This window comes from Gallus gallus, chromosome 4, assembly GCF_016699485.2.
Source record: "Gallus gallus isolate bGalGal1 chromosome 4, bGalGal1.mat.broiler.GRCg7b, whole genome shotgun sequence".
NCBI lineage: Eukaryota > Metazoa > Chordata > Aves > Galliformes > Phasianidae > Gallus > Gallus gallus.
In genome coordinates, this window is record NC_052535.1 from 42,457,202 (window position 1) to 42,482,700 (window position 25,499).

Sequence of the window (25,499 nt, forward strand, 5' to 3'; positions counted from 1 at the left end):
AATTAAATTCATAACCTGTGACAAGGTATCTTGGAAACTCCCGTGAAAATAATGCTTCATTCTTAGGATACAGGAAATTAAGATTCTGGAACTCAATTAAATTTATTGCTACTGCCAAAGTAGTGCTGTCATATTCCATGTTTCTAATTTTTAATTTTAGGGTTGCCATAGTGCCCAGGAGTCCCAGCCTTGAAGCATATTCCTCTGTCTTAGGCAAAATTATAAAAGGAACTCTGAAAAAAGAAATATTACTTGGTTTTCCTGAATGAATGAAACTGAGAGCTGTGTTAGTTTCAAAACCTTATCTTACTGCTATGCAAGAATCAGATTTAGGAAAAGATCACTTTAATCTCATCATGTTGATGGATTGAGTACATAGAGAACTAATAATGTTAGTAATATATAATTTATTGAGAAGACTATTAATTTTTCCCAATGGAAATAAGAATAGAAGTACACACCACATCCAGGTCTCTGAGCTGCTGGGAAAATTTCTTATTTTGTGAAGCAAGTCCAGATAATTCTTTCAGGTGATTACTTTTTGTTGTTGCTTTTTGAAATAGTAATTGATGATTTTGTTGAATAGGCAAAAGTAGACTACTGTAATTATAAAACCATCCTATGTCGTACTTACTGCATTTACTTTGTGTACTTCATGACACAGAAAAATCTAATTCCAAAGAAGCCTATTGTTAGATAATTAAGTTGCTGTTGCTTTTTCTCTGTCAAGCTATATGAAAAATAACTTCTTGTTTACTATTTGCAGAACAGTATCCTAACAACGTTGAATTTTTATATGTTGTATGTAATGTAACGTTTGTTGGTTTTGTTTTAAATAGAGACAAGCATAATTTAAGTTATTTTTTGTTTCCTGATTGAATGAACTATCATAACACTTTTGTTTGCTGCACTGATTGATATGCAAAATATTTCTTTTTATTTACTTACACATATTAAAGGATTTAATAATACTTTAGTAAACCGTAAACTTAACTTAGTCTCTAAGAGCAACTGTTACATCCTTTTGCTTTATCTCCTTTATGACCTTTGTAACACTGATCTTGTTCTACTCTTTTTGTATTATCTGCTGTGGTGAAATTTGTCAACGGTTTTGAACAATTTTTAATTGTTGTAGAAAATGTAGTTTAATGTAGTAACGTACTTAATGCTCATAAGGCTCTGCAAGTAGTATTCTTAATAAAACTTAGTAATTATAATTATCATCATTGAAGTAAGCAAGCAGGATTCTCATTATAATCCAAAAGCTATAATTTGTGGTAAAAAGCTGTCGTTTTAATGCAGAAAATTTTTAAAGTTGAATCTTACTTTGAAAGATCTAAATAATTGCACCAGTAGTTGCTGTCACTGGTTTACAGTTAAGAAAATGGCTGAAATTTGTGCTCTACAGAAGATTCAGCCAAACATGCATTTTCAGTGGAATAATATGGCTGCAGTGTTAATTTTGATTTAGTAGATAATCCTACAGAATTCTCTCTTTTTTTCCCTCCTCTTGTTATGCTGAAGTTTCTTGTGTGCTAATAGTAGGAATTAAATATAAGTATTTAAACCAGCTTCTTATCAATTATATTGGACAGGACTGAAAAGAACAGAGGACACTTGCTAAGAGTCTGTAATGAACTTCTAATACTACAAGCTTTTTCTTTTATTTAGAGATGACTTGGTACCATTATAGTTGGGGGTTCTTATTGTTTTCATTCCAGCAAGTGTAACTCAATTTTTAATAAAAAATTCAGAACTGAAAAAAACCCCAACATTGTTATTAGAGTATGAAACAGCTTGAGATTTAACAGCTGAGATTTTAAATCAAAAAGCTTTGAGATTCAAAATGTAGAGGATGCACCAGTCTTACAGAAAGGCATCATTTATTTTCATTACATTCAAGAGGCGTTAGATAGAAAGGTGTAAATCATGCAAGAATGTGACAGCTGAGAATAGAAGTATTTTCTCAGAAGAATATAGTAATACTGTCAGGGAAGGAAATAAGGCATCTGCAGAATTCTGATAAAAGGATATGGTATATCTTGATAATTTTAAGTCTGTAAAATAAGGTCATCTAATCTATCTCAAGAATCACTAAAGCAGCTGATCTTACTATTGAAAGGTTGGCCTATCTTCTGTATTATCTCCTCCTGTGAAATTCTGCATCTTTTAAAGTAATTTAAAATAAATAATTGCTGTTCTGCATGTCTATGACTTATTCATTCTTCTTTCTTTTTCTGAATTTCTCTCAAGTTCGACTTCAATCTCTGTCTGAAATGTTTATTACAACTGCTAGTTCATGTTATTAATACCAGTATACGCCCAACTAGCCATATAAATGTTATGGTACATGAAGCAGTAAGTTTTCAGTTTAAAGTACATTAGGAATTGTTTCAGCCAGGTAATACGCTCTACCACTAAGGCTTGATTTCATCTACTGCTGTGTTATTACATATATTCTTAGGTATAAGCCCATGGAAATTTAGTCAACTTCAGATAGGGTCACAACATGCAAATCTCATCTGACTCACGGGAATTAAATTAAGAATTTTTGTGTTTTGAATCCTATTGGCTAAACATATTTTATTTTTCACACTCTAATGTAAGTGGCATTAGTGTGTATTATAAGAATTAAGGCTGAACCAAGTTATTTTTGAAAGATTAGAAGCGTTCGTCTGGGTATTGGTGACCTCAAATGAGTTTATTTTATGATTCTCTCTCTCTCTCTTTTTTTTTTTTTTTTTTCATTTCAAGCAATCTGAAAGTTCTTTTGTCATGTTTTGGGCAATGAGTAGCAAAAAAAAAAAAAAAAAAGATAATTATTCACACATCTAATGACTGTGTCTGCATTCACAGTTGCCTGTAGTTTTGCTCCGAGCTTGAATATTCCTATTGATGATGGCAGTAAAGAAAAGAAACTTCTAGCTTATTGGCAGAAACAACAATTCCATGTATTCTCTTCTCTTCTGTACTTTCAGCATGTGTAGGGTATATGCATTTCCCTGTATCTATTTCTCCCCTGCTTTCTGGTGTATCCAGTGCTGTTGGATTCAACTCTGCTGCCTTTCCATTGCTAAGTGTGCCCACTGCAGCTGAGCGCTAGGCAGACTGACTGCTCTAAGCCCTGAATGTGTTCAGTAAATTGCATTCTGCTTCATGAGTTTCTTTCATCTTTTGTGCAACTTAACAGAAGGTTTAAGTAGTCTTAGTTTTACTATACTTGTAACAATCGTTTACCGTGCCCTGTTAATATATCTGTACTACATATACCTATTACATGAGTACAATATGTATTTTGGATTTATATATACATGCACCATGCATCATGCACAATGCATCATGCAGTTTCAACAAAAATGTATGATCAGAAGAATCATCTTCAGCTTGTTAAACTAGGACAGATTTGAAAGTGAAGAAACGAGTGCATAAGGATAGTAGTGTATGGAAGGTACCCCAGATATTCATCCCTTAGGCCATGTCAAAGATTCTGTGGGTGTTTGCTATAAGACTTGGTTGAGGTTTGCTATTTACAGTAGCCACAAAGGAAACACAAAAAAAAAAGTTCTAAGAGTATGTGAATCATCAGTAGTTATGTTCCAATAGTAGAGCTGTCTATGAAGGGCTGTGCATTTCTTATTACAAATATTAAGTTATTTTAAGATAAATTTCTGTATCTTTTGGCTTTAGATTAAGTATTATATTAGATTTAAGGCAGTAAAAAATTTGAACTGTACAAAAACAGCTTTTTTTCTTCTATTTTTTTCCTCTGTAAGAAAAAAAATTATCAGTAGTATAAAATTCTCACCTTTTTTCATAGTACAGATGAATTTATTTTTCTTCTTAGAACAGTGAAAATAATGTATTGCATGTAATATGGAAGTTGAAATCTGTTAATGTGGTTTTTTTTTTTCAAATAGAAAATGTTCAAAATTAAGGTCAGAATATATGAATATTGTATTTTAAAAAATTAGGTTTTGAATACATTATTCCAAAATATAACCCATTCTATTTTCCTGTGATATAGATGGCCTAATTAATGGACAAAACAATAAGAGCATAGAAGTAGCTTGTTTTTCTGTTGAAAAATCATAGCATACATAGGATAACCTTGTGTAGCCTTTATCTCTACCTGTTTGCCAGAAAAGATTCAATCCGGCACATGGCAATAAATGTAGGACTACATAATATCCTCAGGAAAGGGAGCTCTGTAAGGTGACTGTTGATTGATTAGGTCATCCAGGCAGCTTGCAAGCTGGAAAGGCAGGAAACTTGTGGATGAGGCACACTTTTGCATAATTATAGCTTTTCCCCCCAATCCTTTAAAAGCAAATACTCATTATTCCTTTGAAAAACTTTCTTTTAGTGCTTAGCAGATATTTTTTTAAGTCGCTTATCTTTAGTAATAACTATAGCTGAACAAACAAGCAGATTTCTACAGTATGCTAGCATTTCTTGAGAACAGTGTGTTGTGCTATTTAGATGTAACTAAATCTATGTGAAAAAAATGAACGGTGAAAATTCTTGGTAGCAGCCCTGCAGGAAAGTAGAAAGAGAAGAATAATTTTGAAGATAACACTGCTTTTGTACTATCCAATTAATATTCAGGTACTTTCTAAGGTGTTTTTCAGTGTTATATGAGGACACTTTTCTTCTCCAATGACACTATTTGAATTAAGTCCCCTCCATACTGCTTTCTGTTTAACGCATTTAAGGGTGATATACCCCGGGACTGTAGTCTGGGCTGTACTTGTTTTTTCCTACCTTGTTACTCAGTGAGAAAAGGTGTTCTGCTCACATGGACATCTCAAGACTCTTTCTCCTACAAAGACCCTGTGCCATATTGTTCTTTCTTTCATACATGCTAATATAATTTCTCATAGGACCATACTTTAGGATGGTAGACTACGTAAGATCAAAAACAAATGGCCCCACCATCAACAGAACAAAATGCACATAAGCAATTATTCAGTCATACAATCCCTTATGTGTGGCATATGAAGTAAAATAGGGAAACGTGGTCTTGGGACAGTGTTCAGAGATCAGGGGCCAAGGACATATTTAGAAGTTTTAAATCTTCAGGAAAGGCATCCTGTCTGTGAGTATCCTCTCTCCTTAGCCCAGCTGTTCTTTCAGGCAGGCCCCTTCTTGGAGGATCTCTTGCTAACAGTGTTTAACCAAGAAAAAAACAAAATATACAGCACCTTCATGTATTAAATAGTCTATTTCCGTTCCTATGTCACCTACTGCTCATCTTCATTTCAGCTTTGCTTTTTAGTGAAACCTTTCAAGCGTGAAGTCTCTATAGTGAGAAACAATCGCAGCTGATGACACGTGTGAATGCCATAGAAGATGATAGACATTCTGTTAACTTGTCAGCAGCTTACCTGTGACAGCTGCACGTAGTAGAAATGCATTCTTGAAACATAGATCGCACTGTTCCAAAGGCCACAGAACCTTTGTATGGATGTTGATAGGTGTCAATCTGTCATACTAAAGCAGGAGAATTAAGCAGAAAACAGCTGACATCAAGAAAATTAAAAACCATGAAGACCTCTTTCTGTCTGTATACATTTTTGAATGTATTGCACCTATTATACATTCAAAATTTTGTACGATTTACAAAAATATATAGTACATCTTTGAATGTATTATAGCTGTAATACTTCAGCATTTATGGTTAAATTATTGTAAACAAATCATTTGTAGCTCTGGAATTTCTTACGAAGAGTAACAGGAAAGTATAGGAAAGACCTTTAGCACTTCAATAGTTTTCTCTGCTTTCAGCGAATAAGCATCCAAACCATAACTGTTATCAATATAATAACAAGTTTTATATCTATGCCTGCAAAGACTGTTTTAAAAATTATGATCTTTTATTACAAAATCTGACATCTTTCATTTGAATTTGCTGTAACTGAATTGAAATGTAGCAATTATTATGAAAACTTTGTAAATTAACTGCAGGAATAAAAATTTGTTTGTGTGCTGGTCAGCGTAATATGCACTACTAGTAATGCCTGTAGCCTTTTCATCAACCATTTCAAGAATTGAACATTACTGACCTTAAGAATGAGTCATTTATATATATTTTTTGTCATGAAGTCAGTTAATTTTATTTTGCCAATATGACAGAGTTTACAAATATGTTTGTAGAAAGTAGATGTTAGCAAAATTTCAGTACCCAGTGAGACTGCTGGTGTTTGTTGCATCAATACATTATCCAAGGAATGCTTTTCTTGTATACAGTATACCAGACTTTTAACCCTGGAATCCAGCTATCATGAGGTAGCTCAGATCCATGCTATGCATCTCCTAGTCCAGAACAGGATCTCTCGATGAAAAATACATACTGGGAATGGTCCTTAGAATATGAACATTGCTGAACCTAGGCTAGTTAGCAGAATAAAAGCATGGCAGTGATTGCTGCTAAGAGTTCACAGTGTTAAAGAGCCATGTTGTGTTGAACAGAATTACTTCCAGACGTCTGTTGCTCTTAGTAGGCTGCATGCTGCCCTTTCAGAATATTACTGTCCGTAAAGCAACAAATTACATGAGTTGACAGTGCTTACATGTAATGCCTTGCTTAGTAATATCTCTGTTACCCAAAGTTTTTGATTGATGACAGTTTTTTCAATACTGTTTTGACCTATCGTGTAAATAATTTGTCTTCATGCCTTTTCCTTACCTTGTTGGCTTTATTTTAACTTACATTCCTTTTTTTTTTTTTTTTTTTTTTTTTAAGACTGAGGTGTTTTATGGAAAGTATATTCTGTGATTCGTGACCTTTTCTTTTCTCTTTTTTGGTAAATAGTAATGCCTGGCTGTAGCATCATATTTTCTACAGAGACAGGCTGGTGTTTATTGCATTTGTTTTCAGGTACGTTAATTTAATTGCACACATTATGGCCCTAGCAGAGTGATGTTTTTCTTGTAAATGATTCGTGTAGAGTCTAGAAGCCAGTTCACTGCGTGGTTTCACCAGAGGCAGTCAGAAAGCTCAGGTTCACCACAAGTCACAGAAAATTGACCTCCATCTGTTGTTCCCCAGATTTAATTCACCTCAGGCTTAGCATGTTTCTGAGGTTTCATTTAACAAGTAACTTGAGCAGATGGCCTTCTGTGGATATAGTTTTTGTAGGTATTCCAAATCACCATTTGGATGACTCTCAGGCCTCAAGAACATCTTCTAGAGAAAACTAAATTTAAATTGTCATCTTTCCTTAGATTCCAGTTCACTGGGCTGATGTCTGAATACAATAGCAATGGTTCTGTGGCTACAGCAGTTGACTTTTTAGCTGACTATATATTGTTCTTACTTAATATTGTGTAATGATTTATTAATATGATGATTGTTTTAAGTATTAATTCAAAACCACTTAAAACTGGTTTTCAGAGCTTATCAGCTAGGGAAAACTTGGAGTATTTTCAGTTCAGGATTTGTCAGGAAGAAGCAAGGGTGCAACAGGAGGGTCAGGGTGCTTCTGACAAAACTGGATGGTGAGGCCAAGCCAGGTCATTGGCCCATAGCTGAGGTTAGGAACTGTAAGATGGCCAGGCAAGGCCACAGGGATGGAGAGGCAGTCCATGGGTTGGGCAGTGGTCCCAGCTGGGTCCATGAACAGGCCGGCCCAGTTCATTTGTGGCAGCTGTAATTCAGACCAGGTCATAATGGCTCCCAAGGGCTGGGGCTGCCCTGCAGAGGCCTCCCCATTGCACTCGTGACAACTGGTAGGACAGGGCCACCATGCTCTGTGCTGTGAGCTCCATGTTGGCTCTGGGCCCCTGCAGCCAGACACCAGAAGGGAGACACTCTGGACCTTAACAAAGTTATTCAGTCATAACAGTTAGTCATATAATACAGCTTCTTAATGTGCCAAATCATTCTAAAAACTGTGAAGCAATAAAGGAATGATCATCGTGTGATTATTTGCTGTCAAGTTCCATTTTTGTAATGTCTGTATGGAATATTTATGAAAAATATTTTAATGTAGCATTCATAACAATGATATTACAGTTATCTACGTTTTGTTTTGAGAATTGCAACCTTTTACGTGATACTAATTTATTGATGAAAAAACATTTAACCTATATAAAACATACTTATATGCACACAAAAGACAAATCTTCTGAAAGATTTTTCTGCACTGAGTTTTCTGTTTCAGCATGAGCATTAGGTATTGACACCTGGTGATTAATCAAGCACTAATTCAATGGATGATCCCATCCTTTAAAGAGATGTTAAAAAATTGGAAAAAGTTACAGCCAGTTGCCACAGAAATTGAATGAAGCTTCTGTTGGATGGATTCTTTTAGAATTGCCTATAGAATGAATTGCTGGAGTTTACCTTGCTACAGATATTGATATTAGATATAGAGATATAATGATACTATTTTTCATTTCAGAAGAGCCTGTTAACAATAGCTGAAGGGCTTTTCCTCTCTGTTATGAAATGAAGTATTTCCTTGTTGGTTCTAACTTGTCTTGAAGCTCTAGTTTCTTTTTTAGGTCAGCTTAAGCAAAACTGTTCTCACTTATATGGAAAATTGTACATTGAACTGAAATGCTGGGGCAAACATTAAAATAAACTGTACTTAAAGTATTTATGTATGATACTGAACACAGATGCTGGAGATGAATATCTGAGCATACATGAATGACAATTACAACCTTAATCTAGTACTGAATGGTGTGAAATACAGAGCACCTGAAGAAATGAAGCTCTGCATAGGACAGGTGCGTGCATGCATTCTGTGACATGTTGAGGGAGAGACATTAGAAACACAAGTGATGAACTTTCTGTAGAGTTTATACTTGTAGCACCAGACTCCAGAAGTCTAGGAGCTTGATAGAAATAATATGTAAACTACAGATCTTACACATGGCTGAATCATGCACAGATTCTCCAGGAAGAGCAGTGTGACATGAAGCCATTACTGATAGTACACTGTGCTGTCACTGCAAATGTCGTCAGTGCCATGCCTGTGTGAGTGAGATAAAGAGGTCCTGGGGGGCAGCAATGAATGAGTCTTGTTTATTCTGTAAAACCTGATAGGGCTGCTTAACATACAAAGGTACATGCAAAGAAAATTGTGGCTTTGAAAATTCCTAGACCACTCATAAGAAAAATCAGGGAGATAAAGAGTTGCTTCTGACAGGATACTGTATGATACCTTCCTTGAAAATGACTTGAAAACTTAGGGCTTTTTGGCTGCTCAGGGAGTTATAACCTTTACTATTCATCCAAACAGCTGAGTATTTGTTGAGGCATCAACATCTCAGTTATAGTAGTGTCCTTCTCTCTGTACTTGACAAGGAAAAGAAGGCCTTGTCTATGCCATACTTACGTCCATGATCTAGAACATCAAGTATTCTTTGTTTCTCTTTCTGTTGCTGCTTACATTTCTCTTTAGAAGTCTATTTAGACTTAGTTTGCAAACATATTTGGAGAAAAACTAGGTTTTGCTACTGAGCACAGTAGGTTTATGATTCTTAATTAGCACTCTTAGACGCTATCATAATTAAGGATCCCTAGTAAAACTGTAATTACAACTGCTCTAGGTGCTGTTATTGAAAAAGTGTCCATGGCAAATACTTAACAAAATTTGCTTGAAATCTGAAATTCCATAAAAAAAAGGAAATCTTCCTAGTTGATAAATTTGCAGCTTGTATGAGTGTAGATGTATGGATGCTCAATTTAATTGTAAAAACATATCCTTTTGTCTTCTGTTAATATTCATGCCAAAGACAGTAACTTCACTTTCTTTCCTCTGTTTCACCTTGACTAGACTTGATTATTCATCTGCAATTAGAGGAATAACAGGCTTCACCTGCATAAACTCAGAGAGCCACAGGTGTTTCTGGGGACTTAAATTTTGCTACACAGAAATAATGTGGAGAAAGACTGTTAGAGGTTTGTTTCATTTAGCATTTACTGACCTGATGAGATTTATGTAAGTGATGAGCTTCTTCTTTTGGCTTTGTGTAACTTCTGACTGTACAGATAATGACATCTTTCTTCCAACACCACATGTAGTGGGGAGCATTAATATAAGTGTGATGATAAATGCTTTAATATTATCAAAGAACCTTACTGTATATTTATCTTTAAATAAATTTCTGAGCTCTCTTACAAATCACCATTGAGCTGTTAATATATTACTGTACAGAATGTGTGCCAAACTATTGTATAACAGACTGATAATATACCATTTAGAAATAAAAACTTCCCAGTTAAATGGATGATATGTGTTAAGAATATGCTCTGCTAGCTGTCATATTCTAGCAACTTTGATATTACGTAATTGAATCTCTAAAAATAGCCTGGATGCACAATACTGGTTTCTGTGTGAAGCTAGGGAGATCAGTAACATTCAAGGTGTTCTTTTCTTTTCTTTTGTTTTAATCTTTGCAATATTTAATTTTTTTAATACTTTAATATTGAATTTTGCCTTACTATTTTTCTGTTAAATATGCAAGACTGTATCCCCCAAAACTGATTCTTTTTGCTTTCCAACTACAATTTTTTAAGGATGGAGGAGGCAACCAATATTTCCTGTTCATAGCAGTGTGTGTGGGGGTGGTGTACATATCAACGGAATGGTAAAGGAAAAGTAAATGATAGGGACGGGAGAGAAGAACTGTTACTTGCTTGACAGCTTTTCCTTTTCACCCTGAGATCTTTTTTTCCTTATATTTTAACTATATTGGAATGCAAATATTGCATATAACCTTATTACCTTTTTACACGTTCATGTAATCACTAGTGTTTCTGTTATTGCTACTATTGCTACCACTTTTATAGCTGTAGGCATTGGAATCTATGAAGCTGGAGACAGGAGAGAGACAAGGGATGTCAGGATGCAGCTGTTACTATGATTTTGGTTTTGCTCATTTGTCACATTAATGTTTGTCAGCTTTACAAGCTGTTCTCAAGTCACCCAATGCAAGAGATGTCTTCATCAATGACACCAACAGTGGGATTGAGTGCACCCTCAGCAAATTTGCAGATGATAGATACCAAGCTGTGGGGTGCAGCTGACATGCCCAAGGGACGGGATGCTATTCAGAGGGACCTAAACAAACTGTGCCAGTGGGTCCAGGAGAATCTCATGAAGTTCAACAAAGCCAAGTGCAAGGTCTTGCAACTGGGACATGGCAACCGCCACTATGAGCACAAGCTGGGGTACGAAAGAATAGAGCACAGACCTGCCAGAAAGGACTTGGGTGTACTGGTGGGTAGCAAGCTAGACGTGAGCCAGCAGTGCACCCTCACAACCATATATTGGGCTGCATCAACAGAAGTGTGGCCAGAAGCTAGAGGGAGGTGATTGTACCCCTCTGCTCTGTGCTGGTGAGGCCTCACTCTTCTGGAGTACTGTGTCCAGTTGTGGAGTCCTTAATACAGGAGAGATATAGCCGTGTTGGTGCATGTCCAATGGAGGGTCTCAAAAATGATCCCAGGGGTGGAGCATCTCTCCTGTGTGGACAGGCTGAGAGAGCTGGAGCTGTGCAACCTGGAGGAGGCTTCAAGCTGACCTGAGAGTGGCCTTTCTATATCTAAAGGAGAGCTACAGGAAAGAAGGGGGAAGACTCTTTAGCAGGGTCTGTGGTGATAGGACAAGGGGAGGTTTAAATTGGATATATAGAAAAAAAATTATATTAAGTATTGTGAGGCACTGGAATGGGTTGCCCAGAGAGGGGGTGGATACCCCATCCCTGGAGACATTCAAGGTCAGGCTGGACAGCTCTGAGCAGCCTGATGTAGCTGTGGGTGTCCCTCTCCATTGCAGGGGAGCTGGAACAGATGGCTTTTGAGGATCTTTTCCAACTGAAAAGATTCTAGGATTCTTTGTACCTGGGCTTACTTCAAACATTAAATTGTTAGGAATACACATGTGGATAGGAGTATGTACTTAATTACTTTCAATTTCTCTATGCTTCATATAAAATTTGTACTTGTGGAAAGGTGCATATTTTTCTTAATAGCCCTTTTAAATTGATGTTTACTTCAATTTTTTTTTTCTTTTGTATATTCTGGTTTTAAGGTATTTTTCTGATTGTGACCTTTATTAGCTTCCCTAGTGAACTTTCTTTCCCTTTATAAGAACTAAGTCATAGCTCTCTGATGTTTCATTTGAATGTCTTTGTACCTGAGACCTCATTAATGTTTAATATTCATAGATGAAAAGTGAAATTTAATGTCCCCATGCATTCTAAAACATATTAAGCTGACAACTTAATGCGTTTCCTTTTTGACTTCTCTCCAGACCTGAAACATTTTAAAGTTCAGGTTTTTTTGTATATTGAAATATCCAGCTAAAAGAAAAAGGAGACTAATAATGTTAATCCCTGTAATTGGTAAAAACCTGAGATATCTTTTTTTTTTCTCAGTGTCTGTGTGGCAGTAGTCGTCCCAGCTGTAGAGAGAATTGGTCTTTAAGGGAGCCCTGGAGTTTGCCTTGGAGCCACTGAAGCACAGCTGGTTATCAGATCTGTTGGGGAACATAAGGATGCCAAGTTCAGCCAAGGCAGCATAAAGGGAATAAGAGTGCTTTATGTTTATTCATAGAGGCTTAGCAAAAGTGGAATGATGATGCTCAGAAGCTCCCAGCCAGAAAGCCTGGTGGGAGCCAGCCTGCTGGAAGACACGAACCTACAGGGGGAAAGCCTCTGCGAGGGCTGGGTTAACCAGCACTGCTGCTGTGACCCTGTAGGGACCGTCTGTTGTCTTGAGCATGCAGCAAAGCCTACCCTCAAAAGAGGAGGCCATGAAAATGCTCAAAAACCATACTGTAGCACCTCTGGGTGAACCCGTAAGCTGTGGGTTCAAGGTACTTGTGCTTAAGGTTCTTGCGCACAGTCAAAACCTTTCCATTAATTTGTCTGTGCAGCACAACAGGACGACCTTATGTGCAAAATACTTAGGCACAGTAACTAATACATTTTCAAACTTGAGTGCTGCCATCTGTAGGAACTGTGGTTGCTATGAAAATTAGGCTATTTTTAGTAGTAAGTAAACAACAGTCTACATCCCCAGCACTGGATACTGAGGGGGAGGGAAACCTTTCATTGTCAGTAAAAGAAGTCTTTATTAAAAGTGGATATAGCTGCTTCTGTTAAAAATAAAACAAAAAAAAACAAAACAAAACCAACCTGTGATAATTATTTTTTAATATCAGTGCTGTATTTTAAATATCTTATGTTATAAACTTCACATAGCACATAGTTCCAGGCCTATCAGTTTAGTATTCTACAGGCAAAAAAAAAATAAAAAAAAAATCAGAGGAACAAACTGAAGGACAGATATTTAAATATGTGTGTGAGTTACAGTAGCTTACCCTGTTCAATGATTTGTAACCTGCAATTCCTACCAAAAGAGTGGGAGACAAGGAATTAGGGATTAAAACTCAGTGCATCAATCAAAGCTGTTCTTTCACCTTACTTTAATATGCTATTCACTTTCTGGCTGTTGATAAAATTAGATTTAATTAATCACGTTGTGCCATTTGGTGAAATATATCGTGAGTGTTTCTATAATTGAAAGCTATTGGAGTAAAATGGAAAGGTCAGCTTAATTGGCATTTGGCAGAGAAGATAATCTGTTTGTCCAGTTTCAAAGTTTTTGGTTCAGAGAAAAAAAAAAAGGAAAGAGGTCATTGTTTGAATTTGAAACAGTTCATTAAAACTTCTCCTAAGTCTACCCTCCCTTCCACTTCTATTCCCATTCTCTCACCTAGGGAAGATAGTCTGCGCGTCCCTGAATTCTTTAAATATATTCTTACTGCTGGGGGGAAAGTCAGTGTTAATTTGAGCACAACATGAGGGCAAGACCTGTTGGATCATCATTACTAATAGTTAAAATTACCAGACAAAATATATGTATCCAATTGAACTTGAATATTTTCAGGTGCTTTATCTTGCTTGACTTGATTATCTCAATATTTCAGTCATTTGTCCACTTTAAGTATAGAGAGTTCATTGCTGCTCCATAAAACAGTGTGAGATTGGGTTGGAAATGTTAAGTATATGATTGCATAACATGGGTGCACTAGGCCGTTTTAGTGGCAGACAGGCAGTGAAGAAGCTTCCTAAAAATAAGACAGACTGAATTACTGTAACATGTAATTGCCTCAAGGTACTTGTCTTAGTTCTTAGTCCAGTTGGTATTGACGTGTCTCTATGTTTGTTTTGTTTTAATAAGCAGTATATACTTCCTAGTCTTAGTCTGATCCAATTACTAACAAAATAATGTTGCTCTCTTCAAAGGTTCATATAGTCCTAGGGTCAGTGACAAGAGATGAGAAGTTGATAAAAATAAGTATGTTTAGTCTAGAGGAGAAAATAATTTTCATGTCCATGATGTAGCTGCTGGAAAGGAAATACGTTATTCCTGTCCCTGGTGGAAAGAACAAAGAAATAAAAGCCTTAAATTATGGCAAGTAATGCAGGTTAGATGAAAGGGAAAGTGTTTTAATTGCAAAAATAATGAAGCTTGTCAGTAGATCGCTGTGAGAGATTGTGCAATCTCTGCTATTGGAGGTCTGTAAGGGCATATTAGTTAGATACTTCAAGGAAGTGTTGTGGGCAAAGTGGGCCCTGATTTGAGGTCAGGCAAGATTATTTCTCAGAGGAGCTTCCAGATATATTTTTATGATTCTGTGAATGAATTTCGCGCTTTCACGTGGCTTGATACCTGCTATAGGAGTGAATTTATTTCTGGTGTTTCAACAAAAGTAAGCATGATGATTCAATAGCCAGTCTGCTTTTACTTTAGCTTTTGTGAAAACCTAATTTTTATACGGTATGGGGGAATGCCATTTTGACTTAAGATATGTGTTGTGGTTTTGTTTTTTTTTTTATTGTTTATGTATGTTTAATGATGATTTTGCCTGAGCAAAGGTTATACAAGTGGCCATATCATCTAGTTGTGATTTCTAGGTCAGGCTGTTAATTTCCCTCTCCTAATGTACTTAGAGTAGAAAGTATTCTCCCAGTCTTACTGTTAACAGTTAGAGTAGAATACATCGAATGAGATGTTCTTTGTCTTTTTTTTAATGTAACAATTGTGACTTTATATCTTATTACTTCAAAAATAATCATGTTTATTATAATACTACCAAAAAAATGCAGATGTTTCACCTAAAAAATTTAGAAACTGTGCTAATTTCTGTTTGTAAAGGAGTATCATTAACAAAAATTGTTACGTGTCCATCACTAGTCTATTTTATCTGGGATGACCCATTTAAAAATGATAAACTTAACAAATTGAAACAGTTTGAAAGGGAAAGAAAGGAAAAAGATCTAGACGGTGCCTTTTTCTTATTATTTGCGCTTCTGTAATATTAAGAATTGAGCTAACAGCCTATGGAGTTAATTAAAATATTGCCAATTTTGCCTCCATTCCATCATGAAATACAGCACTGACAAAGTCCAAGCATATAAAATTGCTTCGACACTAGTAACTGTGTACCATTCCTTTGCTTTACATCATTTCTGTGAGCTCCTCAGATTTTGCATTCACAGTATGTCTTCGTAATTATGAGGACTGAGCATTTCAAGAATGGAAGTATACAGCACCTTTTCTGTTGTTATTCTTGCTTAGCTAGAAAACAAACAAACAAACAAAAAAGCAACTGAAGCTGCCATATATCTTAGTATTATGATTCTTCAGATCTTGCTCAGTGTTAATTAACCTGCAATTAACTGGATTCAGTTAAAGAAGCAGAGTCTGTTCTAATATATTAAGAAGCTCATTGCATTCAACAGTTATTTTTCAGCTAGTAGAAAGACTGAAATCCTTTTTTTCTTGTGCTAAAGGAGTATGAGAAACTAAGGTTTTCTATCAAATCTCTATTTTAGTTTTTACAGAGTTAGCTGTAATAGGTTGACTTAAAAACATTTAGAAGAAAAGAAAGGAAATGAGTGGAAAGGATTCTGAGATTGCAGATGGAACAGGCCCAAAGTCGGATGCAGAAAACATAATGAGATGAAAAAAACAATGAAAACCAGTTTATTAAAGGCAGGCGGTAGAGCTGGATAAAATGTAATGTAACTTTAGATAGGGGGATGTAGGTGGAACAGTGGCCGTGGCTCATAGCCTAGGAGCTGTTTTTTATCTTTTTAAGAAGTAGTTGGATCTTAAACTTCTCACATGATAATCTATGACCGTGTACAGCCATTGAAAACTGCGTTAGTTCTGAACTTGATCATTTTGGGATCAACTGCCAGGCTGCCATGAGCCTCGGGAAACCAGGGCTGACTTCACACAAAAATTGTCATGCTTCCAGACTCTGAAAGAGGACAGCTTCATGCTGCTGTAAGGATGTTGAAGAAGAATTGCATACCTGTCAGTTTTGTTTAATCAGCTTACTTTCTGCAGCGGTCTGTGGAGTTTGATTGAAAATCTGTTAGACGGTGGAAAATTCTGCCCAATGCCAACATAAGGATAGATTTCTTCAAGAGAAAGTGATGGTGCATACAGTGGAGCATGGAGAACCAAATGTGCTGCCATTTGAGCTGATTAGTTTGATGCAATGTCTTCTTTAAAATGCAAGATAACAATTCTTTTTCAGCATGGGCTTGTTACCTTTGTTAATCAAACAAGTTTCTGTTTTCTTTAATTCAGTATAACCTAAATTGGAAGTTCCAAGATAATAATTTATCTTATTTGATATATCTTACCAAATTCTTGGGCTGGTGGGTGTTTTTGCAGGTAGGATGAGGTTTCTAATAGTAGCAGCATTGTTTTTTCACTTTTTTGTTTTTTAATAAAAATTTACTTCCTAAAATCTGGAATATTTGTAAACAGATGAGTGCTATTTGGCACTCAGCAACACTGTGAAATGTTTTCCTCCTCCATATACACTGTAGGACATTGCCAAAAACTTGAATATTCTGCAAATCACTGCTATTGAAATACAAATTCTTTTGTTGCATGGATCAACAAAGAACTTGTATTTTAATTAGATTATTTTGTAAATTGTTCAGTCAATGTATAAAGTAAAAAGATACTGTATTTCATCTGTATGCAGAGGCTGCTTCATAGTATAGGAATTTATAGGGATGGGATAGAGATTAGAATTTAAAGATCATGAAAGTTCTCATTAAAAATATTAGTCTTCTTTGAAACAATTAAAAATGTAGTCATAGGAGGCTATTAGCTTTTACAAATTCTCGGAGAAGGTAATTAAGTTTTAACTTACACTGCAGTCAAAAATATAGAATATACTATCTCTATTGCAGCAGAAACTCAATTTCTGTAACGTTTTTATTTATGCAGGATTTCAGGTTTGGCTCAAATAAATTTTTGCATCTGACCTTTCTGTTACAAGAATTCTATTACACCAGAATATGCAAAAAATCCACTTCCATTGAAAATATTTCTCAGTTTAGGCTATTATTATTATTTTTTTTTAAGGAATAAATGGTAGGGTTTATTTGCTTTTTTTTCTTAACATTGCTGTGTCTACTAGGTCACAAATATCAAATTTGCTGCAAGGCTGTTATCAGCTGCACCACAGAGATTTGAAAAATCTGACACCCTTGAATAAAATGATCTTTTTTTAGAAGTACAAGGTGCACCAAAGGGGGGAAAAATAGAAAATACTTCTAAAATATCTGTTGTCGCATGAGACAATGTTAGTTTTCTCATTAACAATTGCCTGACTGTACTGTAATTGCTTCATTCTGTACAGTTTCTAAAATATTTTCAGTATTTGGTGAATATTAAGGAATTAGAGAGGATGTGCTTTTATTATAAGTTCAAAAAGACAAATGACTCTAGATGTGAGTTAGTATAAGGAAATCTGAGTATTAATCACCACCACATGTGGATACCTCACAGTGAGGAATAATTTCCTTCTTAAAATCCTGACAGTTGAATCCTAAGCAAGCTCTTTTTCTCTTGAGTTGGTAAAGTGGCCAGTATGAAACAGCGTGATTTTCTCCACAGTGAAAATCTACACACATGATTCTAAACATGAGGAAAAATATGTTTATCTCAAATGTCAGTGAACAGCATATCCTTATTATTTATCTCTGCAATATTGCAAACTGCAGGTAGTCTTTAAACAGATCTTTCTCTCTCTCCTGCTTTTAACTGAAGCTTTATAAGTTAGCATAATTACTAACAGTCTGAACCTTTGGCATGGACATTGTTATTACTGTTTGGTTTTAAGTAGAAAAGGTTGTTTGTATGAAGTACAAACTTGACATTTTCCTGTAAGTGGGTGATGCATGTTTAAAAGCAATTAATACCCATTGAATTGTAAATTCTTTCACGAGTAACTCACAATCATCTTTTGCATTGTTCATCAAAGGGATCTTACAGAAACTTTTCTTCAAAAAATAGCCAATAGCTGTGCTGGCAAAAATCCTGCCGACTCTTTGAGACCTTTTCATGTTTTTTGCTGTGAAAATAAATTCTGAAAGAGTCACTCATTAAAGATAAACAACATTAATGTGACTTCAGGTATGCTATTAAAGTTGCTGAAAATGAATAGTTGAGTGTGGAATGCAGGCTTTGTGCACGCTTACCCTGTTGTTCTGGCAAAGCACTTCAGAAAGTGCAAGAGGGAAAATGACTGAGGGATGAGCACACTATGGTTTAGTTTGTTTGGAGCTGTCGTTGAGGCTTACAGTATTTGAGTTTGGTTTCTTTTTGTAAAGTTAGAATTGAGAAGAGTGAAAATAAGAAATTAAGAAAGATGGATTGGGTTGTTCTAGCTATTGGGGTGTTCTGAGCATGCCTGCCAGCAGCTAAAATCGCTAGACAGAAAGAGATGGGAGTTGCTCTCTCTGATAGATCTCTTTTATTAGCCTTTCAGTGTAGATCCTACCTCCTATCTTCCAGCAGTTTGGAAAGCCAAGGTTCGCTACCAGGCCTTGTAGGTCACCCTTGGCAATTTGTGGTGTTTCAGGGTCAGCAGACAGGAAGGTGGCCAAACTCCTTTGGAGCTCTGCTTTCTGTCTCCTGCCCCACAGAGCTGGATGTACCCTGGCCCCTCCTCAGGGACTGGAGCATCTATTCTGTGAAGGGAGGCCTCAGCCTCTGTGTAGCCTCAAGTGGCTCTATGTAGCCTCAAGAATAAAAGGGCAAGGGGCATCATACCATTGAGTATAAATACCTGACTTAGGGAGCAGACCTTTCTTAGTGGTGCTGAGTTGAAAAGGCAAAAGGCGATGCACACTATCTGAAATACAAAAAAATCCAGTGAGACATACTCTGATATGCCCAGGACAATTACTTAATACTCTTCTGTACCACTCAGCTGTATTCTTTGGGGAATTTCAATACTTTTTCCTGCACTGCCTATATGATTCTTACGAATCAGTAAATAAAAATTTTAACTTTCTGGTTGATTCTCTTTTATAATAATAAAAACTGATACATGTAATTCATTCTTCACATGACAAAACAGATAAGTGTCCCTCAAGAGGTAATAATAGTTACTTTAGAAGTGTTAGATATTTAAAGAAATAATGAATACTTACATATTTCTGTGTATATATGTGTGTGTGTGTGTATATATATTTCTCTCTTTCTCTGTAGGAAAGTATTCCCAATATGAATCAGAGTGGCAGAGCTTAGAACTGTTGTTAGGGTATCACCTGATATATTCAATTTAGTAGGAGTCTGTGAACGCTTGTCTTGTTAACTTCTAAAATATATTTCTTTAAAATTCTGCTTCCTGAATGTCACTGCATACCTCAAGTTCTTAATTGAGGAATGCTGGATGCAAAATCCAAGAATGATTAATGCAAGACCATATCTGTGCTAAAGAAGCTGTAAATCTTCTCATACCAATACATATTATGAGGCAACTGAAATATTCCATGGTTTGGCATAAGTCAAATCTCTCCGATAGGCAAATGCCTCCTTACAGAGTTCTCATTCACCTGCTGCTCAAGCATGCATAGTCCAGGTCAATATGAAGTTGCTATGTTTCTTTTCTGCACTATTGCAACTCTATCAACATAACTATAGTGCAACAATAACAGCTTTTATACCCATCTATAAAATCTCTCAGTCATTAAATATAAGGAGGTTTTGGCATTTTCTAAATAACCTTATTAAAAACTTCAACTTGGAATTTATAGCATGATGTTACATGATTGTCCTTGATACTCTAGAACCTGAGAGCACAGAAAGTCTGATGTAAGTGTTTCAAAAATGAAATAACCTTGAGTTATTCAGATGTCACAGAGTAAATCAAGTGCTGCCCTTTTTTTGATGTGCTGGGCTAATTATTTCAACTAATGTAAATGTCAGTGCAATGAACACTTATTTGCTGTGGCATAACAAGTAAATGGCGCAGGAAATAAGAACATGTGATGAAATACATCATGTCCTCAATTCTATATTACATTGCTTGAAGTCAGGGATTTAGATGGTGGTTTAGATTTGTATTTTGGAAAAAAAGTTAAAACACAAATTAAAAATAGAACTAAGTGATTAAAAGGCAGTAGTTATATACAAATTCTTAATAGACATACGGTGGTATATCCAGTGATTCTGTCACTTTGAAAAGTGATATCTAACTTTATTCTGGTAAGTGAATGAGTTCCATTGCTCAGTGAGTTTTGTGGTTTTCTTTTGTCCTTTTTAGTCAGTAGTTGGTCAGCGCATTCTGAGATTTATCTGTGTTAATAGTATGGAAAAAATAATGAGTTGTCTTTTTTATACAACACTGTTTACAAACACTATACAAAATCTTTTATTTAGAGAATGAAGGGGAATCGAACAGTGGTTGTCTTTATGCTTCTCTTGAAACATCTGTGGAAATGTCTCATCTCAGTTCTTCTTTACCGGGTTTCTTTCCCATGTGCATCTTTCCCTGAGCAGTTACAAGTGCCTCTGTTCCTGAAATTCATTAAACAATTGGAAATGGTTTTGCTGATCAGCTTTTTTGATGTTTTGTTAATGTAGTCGTTGATTGTATATTGGTGTTCTGCAAAATAACCCCTGGAGCCTAGAGAGTAAATCCTCAACCTCAAAGTGAATCTGTAATTATCCCTTGTAGTTTTTAGAAAGGTGTATTTCCATTGATATAGTGTCTTCCTTTGCCTCAGACCCTTCTAATTGTCTGCCTCTGCAGAGGGAAATTAAAAATAAATGAGTTATTCAATGAAGGCTCTTGTTTCTGAGTTTGAGCATTCAAATGTCACAGCGGAGAATCTTTTTTCCCCTCTGAGGAATCTAATAGTCTGTGAGTGAGCTTTTTTTGATAATTGTGCTATTTTGGGGGTTCATCATATTCTCCTTAATTGAAGCAGATGTTGAAACTTCTCTAGAGGAGAAGACTCTTCTGAGTCTGTGTAGTAGCATATCAGTCTTGCATCCCCCAAAGGTTTGAGGTTAATGTAAAAATGAAATAGTAAGGCAGATGTTGTATGTAATGTTGCTGTAGGTGGATGGTCCCTGTTGATCCGAAACACTTAAGACTGTGCAACTCACAGCTGCATACTAGGTGTAGCAAATGGTTGGATGATAAATTGTTTTAGTATTTTTTTGACAGCCAGTCACAATCCAGCTCCACATATGCAGAGTGATTTTTGCTATTAGAATAGTGCTGCAATGATAAAAGCAGTTCGTAAGTTGAAGGGGCTACTGCACTATTTGTGAGTAACTTACAGAGGTGTTTTGGGGGAAAAATACCTGTGCATGTTTCAACTTAGCTGCTCTGCTGGTTTCTCATTCTGATGTAATGATGTATCACTGAAGAATACCTGTAACTAAAGTTTTGTTTAGCTAAGAATTTTTGAACAAGCTAGTAAGCAACTGGTCACAAATTCCAAGGAGGTAGTTGTGATGTTTAATTTGCCAAAGTATTTGTTAAAATCAGTTCAAAAAAATTCAATGTTCAGTTTTACAAAATGAAAATATTAAAGGCAAACTAATGGAAAAGAGTGAAAATCAAGCACTTTTTGCTTTTGTGCATTACTATGAATCTGTGGCCTTATTTTATGTGAAGGAATTTCACCTGATTTCACCTAGTATATTCTCAAAATAGAAAAGTGTTTTAAAAATATGGAATCCAGTCTTTGCTGGTCAGACTTTGAACTTAACCATGGCAGCCTATCTGGAGGGATGCTTGAAATGAAAACTGGTCTGGAGGGCCATGGGTAAACCGGTTGTGTAGAGCTTGTTCCAGTTTGATGCAAAATAATGTAAATTATACAAGATTCCAGAATAATGTAGTACTGAGCAAAATAGTGCAAATGATCAAAGTATCCAGAAGGATATAGCACTGAGAAATAGAAACAGTGGGTACAGAGGAAGAAGGCTAAGGTCAGAATGAAGGGACTACTAATACATTTTTTTCCTACTTGCTGTCTAGAGATGCTTGAGAAATGTGGGTTTTTCCAGTCACTGTCATCAGGAACAAGGAAGCTGTGTGCATACTTAAATGGAGTTTTACAAAGGAATCTTTTAGAAGAAATTCTGTTTGAGGGTCATTCAAAATGCATCTTGTTTACACATAGAAGTGAAATGGTGAAACTGTTTTTCCCAAATGCTTTCTTTTTGTAATGCAATCTAGCAATATCAAAAAAGAGAGAAGAAATGCTTCCTTTATGCAGACAATGGAGATATTTAGCTGAGAGACTGAAAGCAGTTATGATTTCTTCCAAACAGTGGGATTTTCACTGCAAAATTCTTGCTGTTTCTAGAGAGTTTGACTGTGAAAGCCATTCCTAATGCCATTCCTAAAGCCATGTCCCATGCTCATGGCAGAAGTTGTGTGCATAGGGCAACTTTCATGAAGTCTGATCTCTCTATGGACCACAGTGTTCAGACACCCTGAGAATTCTTACTGAGGTTATGCTCTCTGAATGCCACTCAAAGGAAGCCACTTGCAAGGACGTTGTATGTAATTTCCCCTTACAGTGAAAGGATGTTTGCTATGGTATTGGCTTCTCTAAAAGTATTAATTTTGATCAAAATGTTCTGGTGGCATCAACACTGTACTTTGGGGCTGAAACTTTCCTGTTTCATCTTTTAGGAGATGGAGGTTTTCCAAAATAAGAGCCATAAGACTTCAGCTTGTTCTTTATATATTGCACAGTAATCGGATTTATCTGTTTGTTAGATTCGTTTTACTTAAATAATTTATGTCAGTATGTTATATGTACAAGAGAGCCCTGTGGTACAATAGACTTGCAAGTATTTTCAGGTAAAGAAACAGCAAGTAATTAATATTTTTAAAGAATATTGCATCAAATTGCTCATAGGTGACAGGAAACCAGCAGCTAACTGTACTACTCAGCTTATTTTCAGTGTGCTGCAAATTTGTCATTTAAATCACTGTTCTCAGGAAAAGAGGCCAGAACTGGAATAAAGGGTCACAAAATTGAAGTTTATCCTGCTTTTGGTAGCTATGATAGTCTTGAATTCATAGGACCAGGAGTTTCACTCCAGCTGTACCACTACTGACAGGAGACAGAAGTTTAGTTGGAGCCAGTCTGTGCCTCACTTTGAAGGGAACCAGTTGATGTGCTTTCAAGTGCTAATTTAGGAGGATGAGCACAAGAATCAAATGCAAAGAAAAAATCTGTTACTGCCCGTGTTGTCTTGTGTTCCTGACTTTCAGAAGCAAGCTGTTTACTATTAAAACATTTGCATTGTTTGAACACAAAAATTATTTGAATTAATAAGTTAATTTCAAGGTCACAAAAGGTTATATATCCTGATAGCATGAAATAGTTTTTTTTATCAGAATATCTTTGGTGGTTCTTCTCTTCTTGCAGATGTGACCTTCTGATGTATATTAGTATGTGAAAAAAAGAAGATTTTCTTGGAATATGCCTGCAAAAGCTGCAAAAAAGCTGTAAAAACAGGCTGGATTGCTTTTAGGTGGTATGTGATATAGGTTACCTAACTTCAAGATTAAAACTAAAAAAGTAGGTCACACTAACCGAATAGGAGGTATGTTTCTGTGTAGTTCAAGGATTGATTTGGTAGCACCAAGCCCACAACACTTAGCCTTGATTGTCGGAGGTTCACAGAAATATCAGCTAAGAAAAAATAGTTTTTTTCACATGGATCTTGCCAGACAGGATTTCTAGCATACTTTGCTTGAGGTACATTGCCTTGCCCAGCATTCCTGGCATTACTCCCAACTCTGAAGGCACTGGGACCTACTTTTTAGAGAATTCTCAACTACCAGATCCACATCACTTACCTTGGCAAACACTTGGCTGTACTAAAAAGGGAAATCCTATCTGAAAATTCTGGGACAACTGCATTGGTGACACTGAATATCTTCACATTTTGTGCTGCTAGTGGGGCAAAATCAGTAAGGAAAATAATCAGTCCAATCTTTGGTTGGTTCACGTATCGCATACATGAGGATGTATCGTACATTCAGTGCATTGCTCTTACATGTGCATGAGATTTTTGTAGAGATTTCAAAATATTTCTTAGTAGAATGCTGGTCAAATGTTGTTTCCAAAGAATTGCTTTTCAGATGTTTTCACACATCCTTTGAACATGCTTAAAAAACATTTGCAGTATGCATTATACATACGCCCTTCATTCTGCACAGCTTACTGATTCAAACCAAATCAGCAGAATGAGAAACTTTGTTACTCCTAAGCAGCTACGAATCTCTTCCTTCCTTTCTTCAGCACAGATGCAATAAATTGTCTTGTTTATCAGAGTTGTTGGCAGTTTTTTTAACCACATTTGTCAAAAGTTAAATTTGACCCAGGAAATTGGAGTCCGGAAAGGAGAGCTTTTTTGTTTGCTAGGGTTTTTTTTTTAATATATTATCTCTTACCACAAAGAGATCTACAGGATTTTTAAGTGCTTCCAGAGTCTCTTTGCTCTGTTTCTCTGAGGCAATGAGTTTGGCTTTATGCGATCAGCAATTACTCATCATTGGCTACTCCAGAAAACCCCAGAGTTAGAGGGGAATACTGGAAGGTGCTGACTAACAATAACTCTAACCTTGCACAAATGAGAATTAAGCAAATATAAAAATTAATAAAAACAAGAGGTGCTTCATCTGTTGCAGAGTGAGACATTTCTAACAACCTGTTGTTCAGTTTTAGTGGTCCATTTAACTTTCATAAACTTCTTGACAACCAGCCATAGCAAGCCACTACTGGAGTTAGAAATATTACAGATATGTTCAACGTACTTCAATTAATTACTTAATAAAAAAAACCACCTAAATTCATAATTTTCTTGCAGTATTTAGCAGAGTAGCTTCATTTACCAGAGTCCAGGTTCAATATTTGCACTGGATAAATGGAATGTTTTGCCCACTAGTGGCATATTATAAATATTGTTCTGTGATAATGGAAACCATATATATGTGTGTATATTTATTTGTGGGGTTTTTTTGTTTCGTTTATTATTTTCACAGACAATTCCATTGGGGCTGGGAGATGGACAGTTGTTCACCTGGACTGATGGACTGAAAAGGAAGGATTGGCACGATTATGAAAGTATTCAAAAAGATGCTATGCGTTCAGGTATGCCTAAGTTCAGAGCAAGT

The 25,499-nt window shown here is 36.0% G+C and overlaps 1 protein-coding gene across 1 annotated transcript in view; it reads left to right on the plus strand.

The window, feature by feature from the left end:
- Positions 1 to 25,499, plus strand: part of GALNTL6 (polypeptide N-acetylgalactosaminyltransferase-like 6) — a 429,682-nt gene that overhangs the window by 123,721 nt on the left and 280,462 nt on the right. The window contains exon 2 of the mRNA XM_420520.8: positions 25,368 to 25,476. Within this exon, the coding sequence (XP_420520.3) occupies positions 25,368 to 25,476 (109 nt within the window). The remainder of the gene's footprint in view (positions 1 to 25,367; positions 25,477 to 25,499) is intronic.